Raw genomic sequence first — 16,704 nt, 5'->3', positions numbered from 1 at the left:
TCCATCTAACAATTAAGGGGGTCTTTATCTAGTTAGATGACCGTGTGTACACCTGTCCAGATCTTCACACCTTATGAGGTAAACTTGGAGGAAGGGGTCATTATTGGGGTCAGTGTAAGTCTGTCTTTTCTCCACACCCCTGTAATCATGCTTAATATACAGGTAAATATTTACCTGGAAGTTGGGGGGGGGGGGGGGGGGGGGGAGAGATTGTATCTTATATGACTGTTAAAAGAACTCCATTTATGACCAGGATTTATGAGGCAGGTATAACAAAACAAAGTTTACCAAATGGAAATTTAAGTCTGATGTTTAACTGTAAATCAATATTAGACATTGGATCCGAATATGCTATCAAGGTGATAAAAATATAAACTGTTGGAAGTAAAGTATTTGAAATATTAAAAACAGTAGTACTTTGAGTACAAGATAGTTCCAGTACACATTCAGACTCTACATTTTGAGAGACCACAAACAACTTAGGGGGGATTGTATATATCGTATATAACTGTTAAAAGAACTCCATGTATGACCTTGATTTAATGAGGCAGGTATAACCAAAACATAAAAAAGTTGGTTTACCAATAGAAATGTAAGTCAATCTGATGTTAAACTGTTAATCAAAATTAGACATTAGATACGGAATATGCTATCAAGGTGATAAAAAAACCAACAACTTTCTTTTTTATTGTATGTTAAGATAAATATAAACTGTTGGAAGAAAAGTATTTGAAATATAAATAAAACAGTACTTAGTACTTCGAGTACAAGTTATGTCCAGTACACAATCAAACTCTACATTTTGAGAGACCACAAACTGCCAATTTTCTACTAATTGACGTGGCTTGTTAAAACTCTTCAAATCAAAGGAATGCTATCATACATTTTTCAACGAAGTGCCAGATCTATTCATTTTATATATAGGGTTAACTAATATATAAGATGCTGTTAGTTAACCAACGAAAAATGAACCAACAAAATAATAAGATGATATATATACAAAGATAAAACAGTAACACATATCTTATTGTTACATGTTTAAGGAGTCTAAATGTATAAGAGTATACATCTATCTATAAACTTATTGTATATATGTACTTGGTTACAGGTACATGTGATACACGTGGACCCAGGTAGGATTGGGGCCTGATAGGACTCCTTTAGTCTACACTCAACTGTACCTTTACAGGTTGATCGTAGGCTACACTAGCCATTGGCGGCATCCTATACTTTACATTCTATCCCATTTTCTGCTTATTTTATATAGGAGAAAAATGTCAATACAAACGTTAATCTCTGGCAGGTTAAGGTTGATGTGTATTATAAAGATGGACATGCATATGTAAATCTTAAGGTTCATGTGTAGTTAAATAGGATTGTATTTTCCAAGGCATTTATCTATGAAAAAAAAACAATAAATATATTGATGTTGCATATCACTGTAATCCTTAGAACCAGCAGAATTAACTTAACAGGGTTTCGGTAAGTGAAAACAGTTCTTATTCAAGAACTTCACTAAAGTGACTTGTTTTGGGAAAACACATTATATACTTTATACATTCTTTGGAAATCAAAAAAATATAGTATAACAGCAACATCCTTCCCAGATGCAGGTAGTAGGACCTTTACATTCTTATTCCTAATTATTTTTCCCACTAAATATGTGAAGTAAAGTTGTGGTGTATAAGAAAAATCAATCTTGAATGTTAGCCATATTGGAACTACTTTTTCAAATGTATGGTCACCTATAGATGACAAGGCAAACATGTACAATGTAAGAGTTATCCCCCCTACTGAAATTACACAAAAATTTAATAGAGGACAACTCATTTATTTCACAATCTTAAGAGTAATTATTTAACAAAAACAATATAAAAAATAATATTTATCATAAAGGGCTCAAAAAAGCATTGAAACTTATTGTACCATCAAACCACCGTTGTTTGTTGGTATCTTCTTCAATATTCCACTTATGGGCAATTCTTCTGCCAAGAAAGTTAACTTTCTTGAAGCACTGCACCTGAAACAAAGAATATCACATAATATTATAAATTATAATATAAATAATACAATATAATATAATAATATATATGATATATATAATATATATAAACATATAAATATCACTCTCATATTGTTTTATGAACAGTATTAAAAGAAGACAAGATCTCGAGTTACCAAGTTTAGCAATGCCAATATAATAATAAACAATGAAAATTGTACCCATAAAAGTACGTACAGGCTATTTACACATCAATGAATCTAACAGATGATTCACTGTAATCTTTACGTAGGTTGTCCACTTCATAAGAATCACTGTCCCCATCATAGAGAATTTCATAAACTGCATCCACATTCCCGTCTTTTCCGCTCACCACACTGAGCACTGTACCATTAAACCACCGCTGTTTGTTCGTATCTTCTTCAATATTCCACTTATGGGCAATTCTTCTGCCAAGAAAGTTAACCTTGCTTGAAGCACTGCGCCTGAAACAAAGAATATCTCATAATATTATAAATTATAACAATATTCACAATACTATATAGTACTGATGTATTGCATGTTATAAAGTACTTTATTAAATTTTTACTATTGAAATATAGAAAATTATCAATAAGTTATTTTCACTATGAAATACACTGTAGAAATCTTATATCTTATATCATCACTAGTGATGATACATGTATAGAATTTCTTGAATTCAATGCATTCACCTAAGATACATTCTAGATCTAGACTATATGCATTCAGATAACAAGAAATGCATTTCAAGTTAAACAGCAAATGCAATAAACAGAAAATTAAACAATTTCCCATTTAATATAACAACCATTTCACTCGTATGACAGATTTTATCAATATTTTACACTCGTGCTATGCACTCGTGAAAATATAAACAAAATCTGTCATACTCGTGAAATATATTTTATATTACCGGTAAATGGGAAACCATTGAATATCCTATATGTATTTTACCCATAGCCATGTGATTAAGGCAGAAAAATTCAGTTTTTCATGGTGCATGAGTCATGTTTTAGCGCATGACCAATGTTTTAGTGATTTAAAGTTTTTATATGTCTGAAAAAACTCCTATGTTATATTTTCCTGCAAGGTTAGGATACATTCAATAAAGTTACCTGCTCTTATATGATGGCCCAGAATTGGCAGAATGTGGTGAATTGGATGGTGTATCTAACCTGAAAAAAAATCATCTATCATACATGTACATCATGATAAAGAATATATAAATAATTGATAATAAAAACTCATAATCATAGATCATTTGATGTAACTCAGGAATTACTGTTGCTTTTAGGTGTATGTGTATGTATATATACTTTTCAAGATTGGTTTTCGGTTATTTATTTAAAAATACACATATACATATTTATAAACATATTTTAACATATAAACACATACCAACAATGTAGTGTTTTTACATCACTTTCGGTTGATTGGGTTTTTATTTCTTTATGGAATCTTTGTCGGTAACAAAATATCGCAAATATGACGTCATAAGTAGATGACGTCATGTACTGAATGTGTTGACGTCAGTTTGAAAAATTAATCGCGGACAAAGAAGAATGTCATTCCTATCGTATCTACACACAAGCTAAGTATTCTTTTTACAGCGTGTTTAGTTGTAATTTTTGTTTGTGTATTTATCATAACACATTTTCAGAGGGTCAGAATCCAACATGGCTGACTGACAGCCATCTTGGATTTTGACAATTAGAGTTTTTTACCACTATATCGCAGAAAGTACTGAAGGAATTGTTATGAAATTTGTGATGAATGATCGCCTTGTTCTGTGAATGAGATCACAGCACAATTACTGCTTTAAATTTCAAACATGATGTTGAGACAAAAAATACGGGAAAAGAACAGTCTTTCGATGGTGGATGCCAAGATCCCTCTGTGATATCTTGTTTCATTTGATTTCATATGGGCGTTTCTGCAAGAGGAGCTAATAAAAGAATTATACCTTGTGCTCAACACAGGTTTCTTGGCACTTCTAAGCGAGACTATGGAGTGTGAAGATGATGGACAATCATGTATCTGTCTCTGTCGTTTCTGTGAAGATGGTGGTCCATTGTTAGGAGATACAGAATTGGCAGAATGCGATGAACTGGATGTGGTAAAAAAAAAATCATCATAATAACGAATAAATAAATCATAGATCATAATTATATCATGCACAGCTATTGTTTTTGCTGACAATATATAAAAGCATACAGAAAATACCAATTAAAATTAAAATTAAAAATTACAAAATTAAAGAATTGGAGAATAGCTAATATCTAACGAGTCACAGTGAATTATGGATTATATTCAGTCATGTTAGTTAATTTTCAAGTATAACCCACGAGACTTGTCGAGTGGGTTATGCTTGAGACTTAACTAACGAGAGTGAATATAATCCATATTTCACATAGACGAGGGTGGAAATTTGGTTTCTCCTCTGAATTTGGAGAAAAACATGCTCAATTCTATTGTTAAATCAAAAAAATATTCGCATTGTGACGTCACTTCTTTGGTAAAAGTGACGTCACAATTGGAAATTGAATTATGACGTCAGTCACAAGCGGTTCTCCAACACTGTTGGATAACCTTGTCGAGTTATCCCACTGGCTGGGAGTGACGTAACATGTAGCACTCATAGGAGAATTGCAATTATATAAAATATAATAATAATAATAAATAAAAGAATGATACCTTCTGCTCAACACAGGTTTCTTGGCACTACTTAGAGAGACATTGGATGGATTTCTGTTGGATAATGGACATTCATCTTTCTCACTCTGCCATTTCTGTGAAATGTCTGTTGGTATGAACTGCAAAACAAATAGAACGAAATATAGGATATTAATCGTATACATGGTTAATTTATACAATCATTATGAAAACATATAAGCATAGCGGTATATGATAACTTATTTATATAATATAAATCCTAATTTATCCTTCTGAAACACCTGATTTCACCTCTAGTTTTTATGCAGGTTCGTGTTCATGACTTTCTATAGTTTTAGTTATCATGTCTTGTCCCTTGACTGTTGAGTTTAGATGTACAGTATTTATTTGTTATTATACTAACGCTTACCCAAACACCTGGTTCTCTAATTCCAGGAAATTTCCCTTCTCGTGGCATTGACAATTCTGGTAATAACACTTTAAAGTAGAAGGAATGGAGCTTAGGCAACATTTGTTGATCAAAAAAGGGCTTATCTCGGACAATTCTTTCCACATGCATCTGGTATGGGTTTACTGTTCTTACAATGAAATCAATCCAAGGTAGGTCAGTGATTGCTAACAATCCTTGGCATTGATAAAAATAATCATGGGATTTCTTGAGACTCAGCTGGTTTGAAGCATTGGCTGTCAGACAGAATCCTGGTGTTTTTACAGCTTGATCCAAATTTATTGGCTTAGAATGAAGCAAATTCTTTATCTCAATTAGTCCACTTTCACCATTGGATACAGTCACTATTCCATCTGGGCTTATGCTAAGTATTTGTGGTGATCTGAAATAACTAATCCGGATTTAGACACTTGTACATTGGTTCCCTCCGATGCCTTTTTCAAAATGTACTCTTGTGTTGTAACTCGTTCATCCTTCAGACCTTTTCTTGTGTGGCAGTTTCCTTTGAAAGTACTATAGAGTAATCGACGTACCAGAGGTTTTACAGGTATTTTCGGTCGACGCTTAATTATGCTTCCAAACATGGATGAGGTAACCCTTACACGTCGCTCAGTATGCCAAACACTAGAAGAAGACTGTGATCGTGTAAGCTTTTCGACTGCAGAAATCCTTTCTTTGCTGATGTTGACATGATTTTTAAGAAATATGTCTTGGACAATTTCACGATCTGAAGTTGACACATCTGGTTGTTGAATCAAGTGCCTCACTCCCATATGACTCTCGTGCTGATTTGGTTGTTGACTGTTTTAAAGAGGATATTTTTCTTTTCCATCTAGATGCACTTGCTCCGGGTCTTTTCTTGGATGTAGTAGAGTGGTCAAGTTGAATTTCTCGTTGCTGGTATAATTTGCAGAAATGGTAACCTGGTGTGGAGTTGGTGGTGGATTGCCAGAGTTTAGGGGACCATTGCGGACCAACATTTAATCGGAGAGCTCCTCCTAGGCATCTAGTGTTCCACGAACCTCTGTTACATATATTATATAACTTTCCACCATCAAACTTAGACCGGACATGCATCCAAGATTCAGCTAGATTGGTTGTTGTGTTTGTTATTAAGCGGTCACTCTTTGTTGCAATGCGCTCTAACAGTAATGAGATGTCAGCTAGCATAATGCTGTCAAGGTTACAATAATCTAAGTTTGTAGAGTGACGGGACTGTTCCTGGGCTTCCAATGATGTACCTTCTTGCCACATATTTACCTGGTCACTACAAACTTCTACACAGTCGTTTTGGCTTCTTGCTGTTGTACATGTGTCATTGGTTATGGTGTCAGAAATCAACGGTGAAGGAAGAATATCTGTTGACTTGGCCTTACAAAAATCTGAGCAGTTGGCGTGAAATCCAAATACATGGTGCACACTATTTGTAATATCATGCTTCAGTTTTTGGGATGCTTCAAATTTGTTGGTTTCTGCAGATCTCACCCTTATCGCACACCTAACCGCAGAAATAAGTCTAATCCGCGTAGCTTTTGTAAGTTTGTCCTTGCATTTATAGTGAGAATTATCCTCTACAAGTTTCTCCAGACTGCCACGGAAACACTTGCAAATATGATTAGCACATAAATTCTACCTTTTGAACATGTTTACCCCAGATGGGAACATCTTCCTGTATACGAGCATACACAGAGGAGTCCCCATCACCAACAAGTTGCATGTAACGCACCCCATGCATGCTTTCTGCTTTTTGGAAGCCTTCCACTATAGCATCTGCCTCCATGGCCTATGAACTTTTATGCCAGTTTTGATAGCATACATGAGGTTTAGGGACCACATGCTCATTTTCTGCTTTGGAGCATATATAACAAGAGGCCCAATGGGCCTGTATCGCTCACCTGGCTCTACAGCAACTTTGAAGTTGATTGAGGTCATTTCTACAGATACTATGCTGATTATCATAGTAAGCTAGGTTTATTCATATTAATAAATTTTCTAGTCCTTCATTCCAGCATTTTATTGGCCTAATATCTGGTCTACGAGGCTCTTGGCTATCGCAAAATTATTGTTTACAGATTTAAGCCGATTTCACCCCTGTGACCTTAAATGTAGGTCAAGGGTCATTAATTTGAACAAACTTTGTAGCCCTTCACCCCAGCATGCTACAGACCCAATATCAAGTCCCTGGGCCTTTTGGTTATTAAGAAGAAGTCATTTGAAGAATATAGCCTATTTGACCAATATGACCTTGAATGAAGGTCAAGGTCTTTATTTGAACAAACTTGGTAGCCCTTCACCCAAGCATGCTACAGACCCAATACCAAGTCCCTGGGCCTCTTGGTTATTGAGAAGAAGTTGTTTGAAGAATATAGCCCATTTGACCCATGTGACCTTGAATGAAGGTCAAGGTCATTTATTTGAACAAACTTTGTAGCCCTTCATCCTAGCATGCTACAGGCCCAATATCAAGTCCCTTGGCCTCTTGGTTATTGAGAAGAAGTTGTTTGAAGAGTATAGCCTATTTGACCAATGTGACCTTGAATGAAGGTCAAGGTCATTTATTTGAACAAACTTTGTAGCCCTTCACCCAAGCATGCTACAGGTCCAATATCAAGTCCCTAGGCCTCTTGGTTATTGAGAAGAAGACATTTGAAGATTATAGCCTATTTGACCAATGTGACCTTGAATGAAGGTCAACGTCATTTATTTGAACAAACTTTGTAGCCCTTTACCCTAGCATGCTACAGGCCCAATATCAAGTCCCTTGGCCTCTTGGTTATTGAGAAGAAGTTGTTTGAAGAGTATAGCCTATTTGACCCATTCGACCTTGAATGAAGGTCAAGGTCATTTATTTGAACAAACTTTGTTGCCCTTCACCCCAGCATGCTACAGGCCCAATATCAAGTCCCTGGGTCTCTTTGTTATTGAGAAGTCGTTTGAAGATTATAGCCTATTTGACCCATGTGACCTTGAATGAAGGTCAACGTCATTTATTTGAACAAACTTTGTAGCCCTTCATCCCAGCATGCTACAGGCCCAATATCAAGTTCTTGGGCCTCTTGGTTATTGAGAAGAAGTTGTTTGAAGATTATAGCCTATTTGACCAATGTGACCTTGAATGAATGTCAAGGTCATTTATTTGAACAAACTTGGTAGTCCTTCACCCCAGCAAGCTACAGGCTCAATATCAAGTCCCTTGGCCTCTTGGTTATTGAGAAGAAGCTGTTTGAAGATTATAGCCTATTTGACCCATGTGACCTTGAATGAAGGTCACAGTCATTTATTTTAACAATCTTAGTAGCCCTTCATCCCAGCATGCTACAGCCCCAATATCAAGTCCCTGGGCCTCTTGGTTATTGAGAAGAAGTCGTTTGAAGATTATAGCCTATTTGACCCATGTGACCTTGAATGAAGGTCAAGGTCATTTATTTGAGAAAACATGGTAGCCCTTCATCACAGCATGCTACAGGCCCAATATCAAGTCCCTGGGCCTCTTGGTTATTGAGAAGAAGTCGTTTGAAGATTATAGCCTATTTGACCCATGTGACCTTGAATGAAGGTCAACGTCATTTATTTGAACAAACTTGGTAGCCCTTCATCCCAGCATGCTACAGGCCCAATATCAAGTCCCTGGGCCTCTTGGTTATTGAGAAGAAGTCGTTTGAAGATTATAGCCTATTTGACCCATGTGACCTTGAATGAAGGTCAAGGTCAATTATTTGAACAAACTTGGAAGCTCTTCACCCCAGTATGCTACAGGCCCAATATGAAGTTCCTGGGCCTCTTGGTTATTGAGAAGAAGTTGTTTAAATGAAAAAGTTGACGCCGGACGGCCGGACGGCCGGACAGACGGACGGACGACGGACGCCGCACCATGGCATAAGCTCACTTGCCCTTCGGGCAGGTGAGCTAACAATGCTTTGTGCGTACACCCACAAAAAGAAGTTTACCTGTTTCTTTTCCAATGATTATGCCTACACCACCTAGCGCATTGTAGGAGTGCTTGTGGCTCCGCTTATTCCAGCCACCATCTGCTGACAGCTATTGCGGGTACACCATCATGAAAGTTTCCCTTTTCAATTGCTATTTTCCTCTCTTCAGCACCAGCAGCTGCAAATTCTGCATTCACTGCATCACCCCACACTGACCCTATTTCTTGTTCGATATATGAAAAAGTTCTCTGTGTCATACCTGGGGAGTCCATTGTAGCTAATAATTCATTAAGATGTGACGATCCATTACCAGTGGCAATAGAACCCCATACAGCCCTGATATTGATGTCATAGTGTGATGAATTAGCAGTTTTTAATTTTGTGCTTGTTTCAAACTTAAACAAAGTACTGCAACCATCACACTTAACCTCCAAAACAGATGCCAGTCCAAGTGTGCGTTGTTCTGAAGTGATGGAAATGGCCTGAGAACCCATTTCTATCAATTTTTTAGCACCGTTGCAATGTACTGTATGGCCAGTTATCTCATTGAGGAACTTTTCTAATGAATCCAAGTTTACAATCCTGTATCCCTTGGCATTAATGGTTTTGAATTTGCAAAGTTTGAACTTTAGGTCCCTTGTGTTACGCGAAACAATTTTATGTATATGAAATTTTGTCTTGGGCACATTTGACATGAGTAGGGATCGTGTGCTCCTTACGATAGATCTCATTATACGCCTTCGAGTTATTTTCATTAAGATATTTTTGGATTTATCCTTATCTGTATGATGTTGGCTGCTGAGGGCAGACGAAAATCTATACTTGGGACGACCAACAGCTCTAGTTGCCTTTCTGATAGCATATTGTATGCCTCCTGATAAACCAAACCTTCTACCTGGTTTCCAGTGCTTTTTTTCCCTTAACACCATCTTATTTCTGATATTTGTTAAACACGACAGTGCACGACATGCATTACTCCAATAATATTAGAGGTTTACACGACAGGAAACTTTTGACAGGCTGTCATGTAACCTCTAATCACCACCGCACATAAAACCTGTTGCTGTGACCCACCTAATTAAAGTCGTTTAAAAGTTATCTTTATTCACATTTCATATGATCTGACCTACCTTATTCTATTTATCTATCATAAATACACAAAGTCACACAACGTGTGTCCATATCTATATCCAAGATCAGTGATTATTAGCCTCTTTTGTCGTTTAAGCGTAGGTCCCATTTGTATATACCGCCCATACTTGTTTTGATTGTGACCTCTCGAGGTTATTTCCGGTTTATCCAAATATGGAGTTGAAATAGACGAAACAAACGAAACGCTGTGAAAATATTACGCTACGTTTTCCGTTTTATGTGCATTCCGTATTTTATAATAACCGGAACAGCAAAGTTGTTTTAGTGACCCAATATTTAACACAGTAGGTTGCAAGTGAATTATTGTGGATATAATTATATTTAAGAGGTGTCCATCAACAGTTTATGCATAAATGGATTGATACTTCATCAACAAGTAAGCGTACACATATTTGTTAACAAGAATTATTGTTTTAGATGGTTTATGACACTTTTTCGTCGCGCCCTAGAATCAGGGCGCTGGCAGCTACAAGAAAAACACGCTGAGGGGATATGAGGTCGCAATATCCACCAATGTAATCAGGTGGAATAAGACCTCATATACGTATAGGAGTAGACATGCATGTGCTCTTCCGAGCTCCCATATTACATCACTGAACTTATAGTGATTTCATAACTTTTTAGGAGCTATGGAATAACTTACCTGCTATTTTACAACAAATTATTTATGAAATAAAGATAATATCAACTACAAGTGACTTGAGAAAGTACTTAGAAAAAGTTTGAAAGTGCTTGAAAACGACTGACAACAAACCACAAACAACATGAACGTCAGTTGTCGAAGTAGGCACGGTTTTCTATGTTTTAACACTTTTACACAACCAGATCGTTGCAAAGGCGGCATTACCTAATGAATACCATACGTATACTATATACTTACAATCTCACATTCAGGCCAAATGCCTTCAATCTGGTTGCAGATGCTGTTTTCTTCTCCAACTGTGACCGGACAACTATATTTTGTTCTTACCGGAAGTGCTTTCATCTGAAACAGGTCTGGAGTAAATTATAACTTATTTTGCAAATCACGATACTTCAACAACAAAAACATATTTCTACTTCAATAATGTATTTTTATATATTATGTATTTTCGATAATTGTGTGTATTTAAATGCAACTTCGTTCATTTCATTTACCGCGTAGCAATATTCTGCATTTCCGGTTGGTCGAAAGTGAAAGTACAAGGAACAGTGGTGGTCATTTGGAAAGGCTTTTAAAAAATCAGTCGCTTCTATGATGTGAAATGGTGATGATAAAACAACATAAAGGTCTATGAAATATTCAAGTGTTAAGTATTACTGGAATTGATTTTTCTATGTCAAGCGATAAATTTCGAGAGTTCAATATCGAAGGTAAAAAAAACATGGCGGCTAACAAGAGACAGGGCAACTTAGAAAACATGGATCGTTTTATTTATTGCACATATTTCTCATATTTAACATTCGTACTACCTAGAATGAAACCTCAGAAAAACGGCTGTTGTATTTTATTAGCTCACCTGCCCGAAGGGCAAGTGAGCTTATGCCGTGGCGCGGCGTCCGTCGTCCGTCGTCCGTCCGGCCGTCAACTTTTCCATTCAAGCAACTTCTTCTCAATAACCAAAAGGCCCAGAGACCTAATATTGGGCCTGTAGCATGCTGGGGTGAAGGGCTACCAAGTTTGTTCAAATGAATAACGTTGACCTTCATTCAAGGTCACAGGGGTCAAAAAGGCTAAAATCTTTAAACGACTTCTTCTCAATAACCAAGAGTCCCAGGGAGTTGATATTAGGTATGTAGCATGCTGGGGTGAAGGGCTACCAAGTTTGTTCAAATGAATGACCTTGACTTTCATTCAAGGTCACAGGGGTCAAATATGCTAAAAAAAAATTAAACGACTTCTTCTTAATAGCCAAAAGACCCAGGGACTTGATATTGGGTCTGAAGCATGCTAGGGTGAAGGGCTACCAAGTTTGTTCAAATGAATGACCTTGACCTTCATTCAAGGTCACAGGAGTCAAAAAGGCTTAAATCTTTAAACGACCTCTTCTCAATAACCAACAGATCCAGAGACCTAATATTTGGCCTGCAGCATGCTAGGGTGAAGGGCTCCCAAGTTTGTTCAAATGAATGACCTTGACCTTCATTCAAGGTCACAGGAGTCAAAAAGGCTAAAATCTTTGAACGACTTCTTCTCAATAACCAAGAGGCCCAGGGAGTTGATATTTGGCCTGTAGCATGCTGGGGTGAAGGGCTACCAAGTTTGTTTAAATGAATGACCTTGACCTTCATTCAAGGTCACAGGAGTCTAAAAGGCTAAAATCTTTAAACGACTTCTTCTCAATAACCAACAGATCCAGAGACCTAATATTTGGCCTGCAGCATGCTAGGGTGAAGGGCTCCCAAGTTTGTTCAAATGAATGACCTTGACCTTCATTCAAGGTCACAGGAGTCAAAAAGGCTAAAATCTTTGAACGACTTCTTCTCAATAACCAAGAGGCCCAGGGAGTTGATATTTGGCCTGTAGCATGCTGGGGTGAAGGGCTACCAAGTTTGTTTAAATGAATGACCTTGACCTTCATTCAAGGTCACAGGAGTCTAAAAGGCTAAAATCTTTAAACGACTTCTTCTCAATAACCAACAGATCCAGAGACCTAATATTTGGCCCGCAGCATGCTAGGGTGAAGGGCTCCCAAGTTTGTTCAAATGAATGACCTTGACCTTCATTCAAGGTCACAGGAGTGAAAAAGGCTAAAATCTTTAAATGACTTCTTCTCAATAACCAAGAGGCCCAGGGAGTTGATATTGGGTCTGTAGCATGCTGGGGTAAAGGGCTACCAAGTTTGTTGAAATGAATGACCTTGATCTTTATTCAAGGTCACAGGAGTCAAAAAGGCTAAAATCTTTAAACAACTTCTTCTCAATAACCAAGAGTCCCAGAGACCTAATATTTGGCCTGTAGCATGCTGGGGTAAAGGGCTACCAAGTTTGTTCAAATGAATGACCTTGACCTTCATTCAAGGTCACTGGAGTCAAAAAGGCTAACATTTTAAAACGACTTCTTCTCAATAACCAAGAGGCCCAGGGAGTTGATATTGGGTCTGTAGCATGCTGCGGTAAAGGGTTACCAAGTTTGTTCAATTGAATGACCTTGACCTTCATTCAAGGTCACAGCGGTCAAAAAGGCTAAAATCTTTAAATGACTTCTTCTTAATAACCAAGAGGCCCAGGGAGTTGATATTGGGTCTGTAGCATGCTGGGGTGAAGGGCTACCTAGTTTGTTCAAATGAATGACCTTGACCTTCATTCAATGTCACAGGGACCAAACAGGCTAAAATCTTTAAACGACTTCTTCTCAATAACAAAGAGTCCCAGGGAGTTTATATTGGGTTTGTAGCATGCTGCGGTAAAGGGCTACCAAATTTGTTCAAATGAATGACCTTGACCTTCATTCAAGGTCACAGGAGTCAAAAAGGCTAAAATATTTAAACGACTTCTTCTCAATAACCAACAGTCCCAGAGACCTAATATTTGGCCTGTAGCATGCTGGGGTAAAGGGCTACCAAGTTTGTTCAAATGAATGACCTTGACCTTCATTCAAGGTCACTGGAGTCAAAAAGGCTAAAATCTTTGAACGACTTCTTCTCAATAACCAAGAGGCCCAGGGAGTTGATATTTGGCCTGTAGCATGCTTGGGTGAAGGGCTACCAAGTTTGTTTAAATGAATGACCTTGACCTTTATTCAAGGTCACAGGAGTCAAAAAGGCTAAAATCTTTAAACAACTTCTTCTCAATAACCAACAGATCCAGAGACCTAATATTTGGCCCGCAGCATGCTAGGGTGAAGGGCTCCCAAGCTTGTTCAAATGAATGACCTTGACCTTCATTCAAGGTCACAGGAGTCAAAAAGGCTAAAATCTTTAAATGATTTCTTCTCAATAACCAAGAGGCCCAGGGAGTTGATATTGGGTCTGTAGCATGCTGGGGTAAAGGGCTACCAAGTTTGTTGAAATGAATGACCTTGATCTTTATTCAAGGTCACAGGAGTCAAAAAGGCTAAAATCTTTAAACAACTTCTTCTCAATAACCAAGAGTCCCAGAGACCTAATATTTGGCCTGTAGCATGCTGGTGTAAAGGGCTACCAAGTTTGTTCAAATGAATGACCTTGACCTTCATTCAAGGTCACTGGAATCAAAAAGGCTAACATTTTAAAACGACTTCTTCTCAATAACCAAGAGTCCCAGGGAGTTTATATTCGGTCTGTAGCATGCTGCGGTAAAGGGTTACCAAGTTTGTTCAATTGAATGACCTTGACCTTCATTCAAGGTCACAGCGGTCAAAAAGGCTAAAATCTTTAAATGACTTCTTCTTAATAACCAAGAGGCCCAGGGAGTTGATATTGGGTCTGTAGCATGCTGGGGTGAAGGGCTACCTAGTTTGTTCAAATGAATGACCTTGACCTTCATTCAATGTCACAGGGACCAAACAGGCTAAAATCTTTAAACGACTTCTTCTCAATAACCAAGAGTCCCAGGGAGTTTATATTGGGTTTGTAGCATGCTGCGGTAAAGGGCTACCAAATTTGTTCAAATGAATGACCTTGACCTTCATTCAAGGTCACAGGAGTCAAAAAGGCTAAAATATTTAAACGACTTCTTCTCAATAACCAACAGTCCCAGAGACCTAATATTTGGCCTGTAGCATGCTGGGGTAAAGGGCTACCAAGTTTGTTCAAATGAATGACCTTGACCTTCATTCAAGGTCACAGGAGTCAAAAAGGCTTAAATCTTTAAACGACCTCTTCTCAATAACCAACAGATCCAGAGACCTAATATTTGGCCTGCAGCATGCTAGGGTGAAGGGCTCCCAAGTTTGTTCAAATGAATGACCTTGACCTTCATTCAAGGTCACAGGAGTCAAAAAGGCTAAAATCTTTGAACGACTTCTTCTCAATAACCAAGAGGCCCAGGGAGTTGATATTTGGCCTGTAGCATGCTGGGGTGAAGGGCTACCAAGTTTGTTTAAATGAATGACCTTGACCTTCATTCAAGGTCACAGGAGTCAAAAAGGCTAAAATCTTTAAACGACTTCTTCTCAATAACCAACAGATCCAGAGACCTAATATTTGGCCTGCAGCATGCTAGGGTGAAGGGCTCCCAAGTTTGTTCAAATGAATGACCTTGACCTTCATTCAAGGTCACAGGAGTCAAAAAGGCTAAAATCTTTGAACGACTTCTTCTCAATAACCAAGAGGCCCAGGGAGTTGATATTTGGCCTGTAGCATGCTGGGGTGAAGGGCTACCAAGTTTGTTTAAATGAATGACCTTGACCTTCATTCAAGGTCACAGGAGTCTAAAAGGCTAAAATCTTTAAACGACTTCTTCTCAATAACCAACAGATCCAGAGACCTAATATTTGGCCCGCAGCATGCTAGGGTGAAGGGCTCCCAAGTTTGTTCAAATGAATGACCTTGACCTTCATTCAAGGTCACAGGAGTCAAAAAGGCTAAAATCTTTAAATGACTTCTTCTCAATAACCAAGAGGCCCAGGGAGTTGATATTGGGTCTGTAGCATGCTGGGGTAAAGGGCTACCAAGTTTGTTGAAATGAATGACCTTGATCTTTATTCAAGGTCACAGGAGTCAAAAAGGCTAAAATCTTTAAACAACTTCTTCTCAATAACCAAGAGTCCCAGAGACCTAATATTTGGCCTGTAGCATGCTGGGGTAAAGGGCTACCAAGTTTGTTCAAATGAATGACCTTGACCTTCATTCAAGGTCACTGGAGTCAAAAAGGCTAACATTTTAAAACGACTTCTTCTCAATAACCAAGAGGCCCAGGGAGTTGATATTGGGTCTGTAGCATGCTGCGGTAAAGGGTTACCAAGTTTGTTCAATTGAATGACCTTGACCTTCATTCAAGGTCACAGCGGTCAAAAAGGCTAAAATCTTTAAATGACTTCTTCTTAATAACCAAGAGGCCCAGGGAGTTGATATTAGGTCTGTAGCATGCTGGGGTGAAGGGCTACCTAGTTTGTTCAAATGAATGACCTTGACCTTCATTCAATGTCACAGGGACCAAACAGGCTAAAATCTTTAAACGACTTCTTCTCAATAACAAAGAGTCCCAGGGAGTTTATATTGGGTTTGTAGCATGCTGCGGTAAAGGGCTACCAAATTTGTTCAAATGAATGACCTTGACCTTCATTCAAGGTCACAGGAGTCAAAAAGGCTAAAATATTTAAACGACTTCTTCTCAATAACCAACAGTCCCAGAGACCTAATATTTGGCCTGTAGCATGCTGGGGTAAAGGGCTACCAAGTTTGTTTAAATGAATGACCTTGACCTTCATTCAAGGTCACTGGAGTCAAAAAGGCTAAAATCTTTGAACGACTTCTTCTCAATAACCAAGAGGCCCAGGGAGTTGATATTTGGCCTGTAGCATGCTGGGGTGAAGGGCTACCAAGTTTGTTTAAATGAATGACCTTGACCTTTATTCA

General features: G+C 37.9%; 1 protein-coding gene across 1 annotated transcript; it reads right to left on the bottom strand.

The window, feature by feature from the left end:
* Nucleotides 1-1,155: 1,155 nt before the first annotated feature.
* Nucleotides 1,156-11,501, bottom strand: LOC117344953. Its single transcript, XM_033907838.1, has 6 exons — nt 11,106-11,501; nt 4,718-4,836; nt 3,987-4,130; nt 3,139-3,198; nt 2,240-2,487; nt 1,156-2,020 (listed from the first exon to the last, which is right to left on the bottom strand). Exons 1-5 carry the CDS (start codon nt 11,208-11,210, stop codon nt 2,247-2,249), a joined length of 669 nt encoding a protein of 222 aa, XP_033763729.1. The 5' UTR covers nt 11,211-11,501; the 3' UTR covers nt 1,156-2,020; nt 2,240-2,246.
* Between the last annotated feature and the right edge of the window lie 5,203 nt (nt 11,502-16,704).

This window comes from Pecten maximus, chromosome 16, assembly GCF_902652985.1.
Source record: "Pecten maximus chromosome 16, xPecMax1.1, whole genome shotgun sequence".
Classification (NCBI taxonomy): Eukaryota; Metazoa; Mollusca; class Bivalvia; order Pectinida; family Pectinidae; genus Pecten; species Pecten maximus.
The sequence above is the reverse complement of the archived record's forward strand: the minus strand, read 5'-3'. Positions and strand labels throughout refer to the sequence as shown.

What these genes read in the sequence shown, in the direction of transcription:
- LOC117344953 (XM_033907838.1), bottom strand. Translation starts at nt 11,210, where the DNA reads ATGAAAGCACTTCCGGTAAGAACAAAATATAGTTGTCCGGTCACAGTT. An exon ending in TTTGGCCTGAATGTGAGATT is followed by an intron (nt 4,837 to 11,105) that starts GTAAGTATATAG and finishes TTTGTTTTGCAG; the next exon opens with TTCATACCAACAGACATTTC. An exon ending in GGGCCATCATATAAGAGCAG is followed by an intron (nt 2,488 to 3,138) that starts GTAACTTTATTG and finishes TCTTTGTTTCAG; the next exon opens with GCGCAGTGCTTCAAGCAAGG.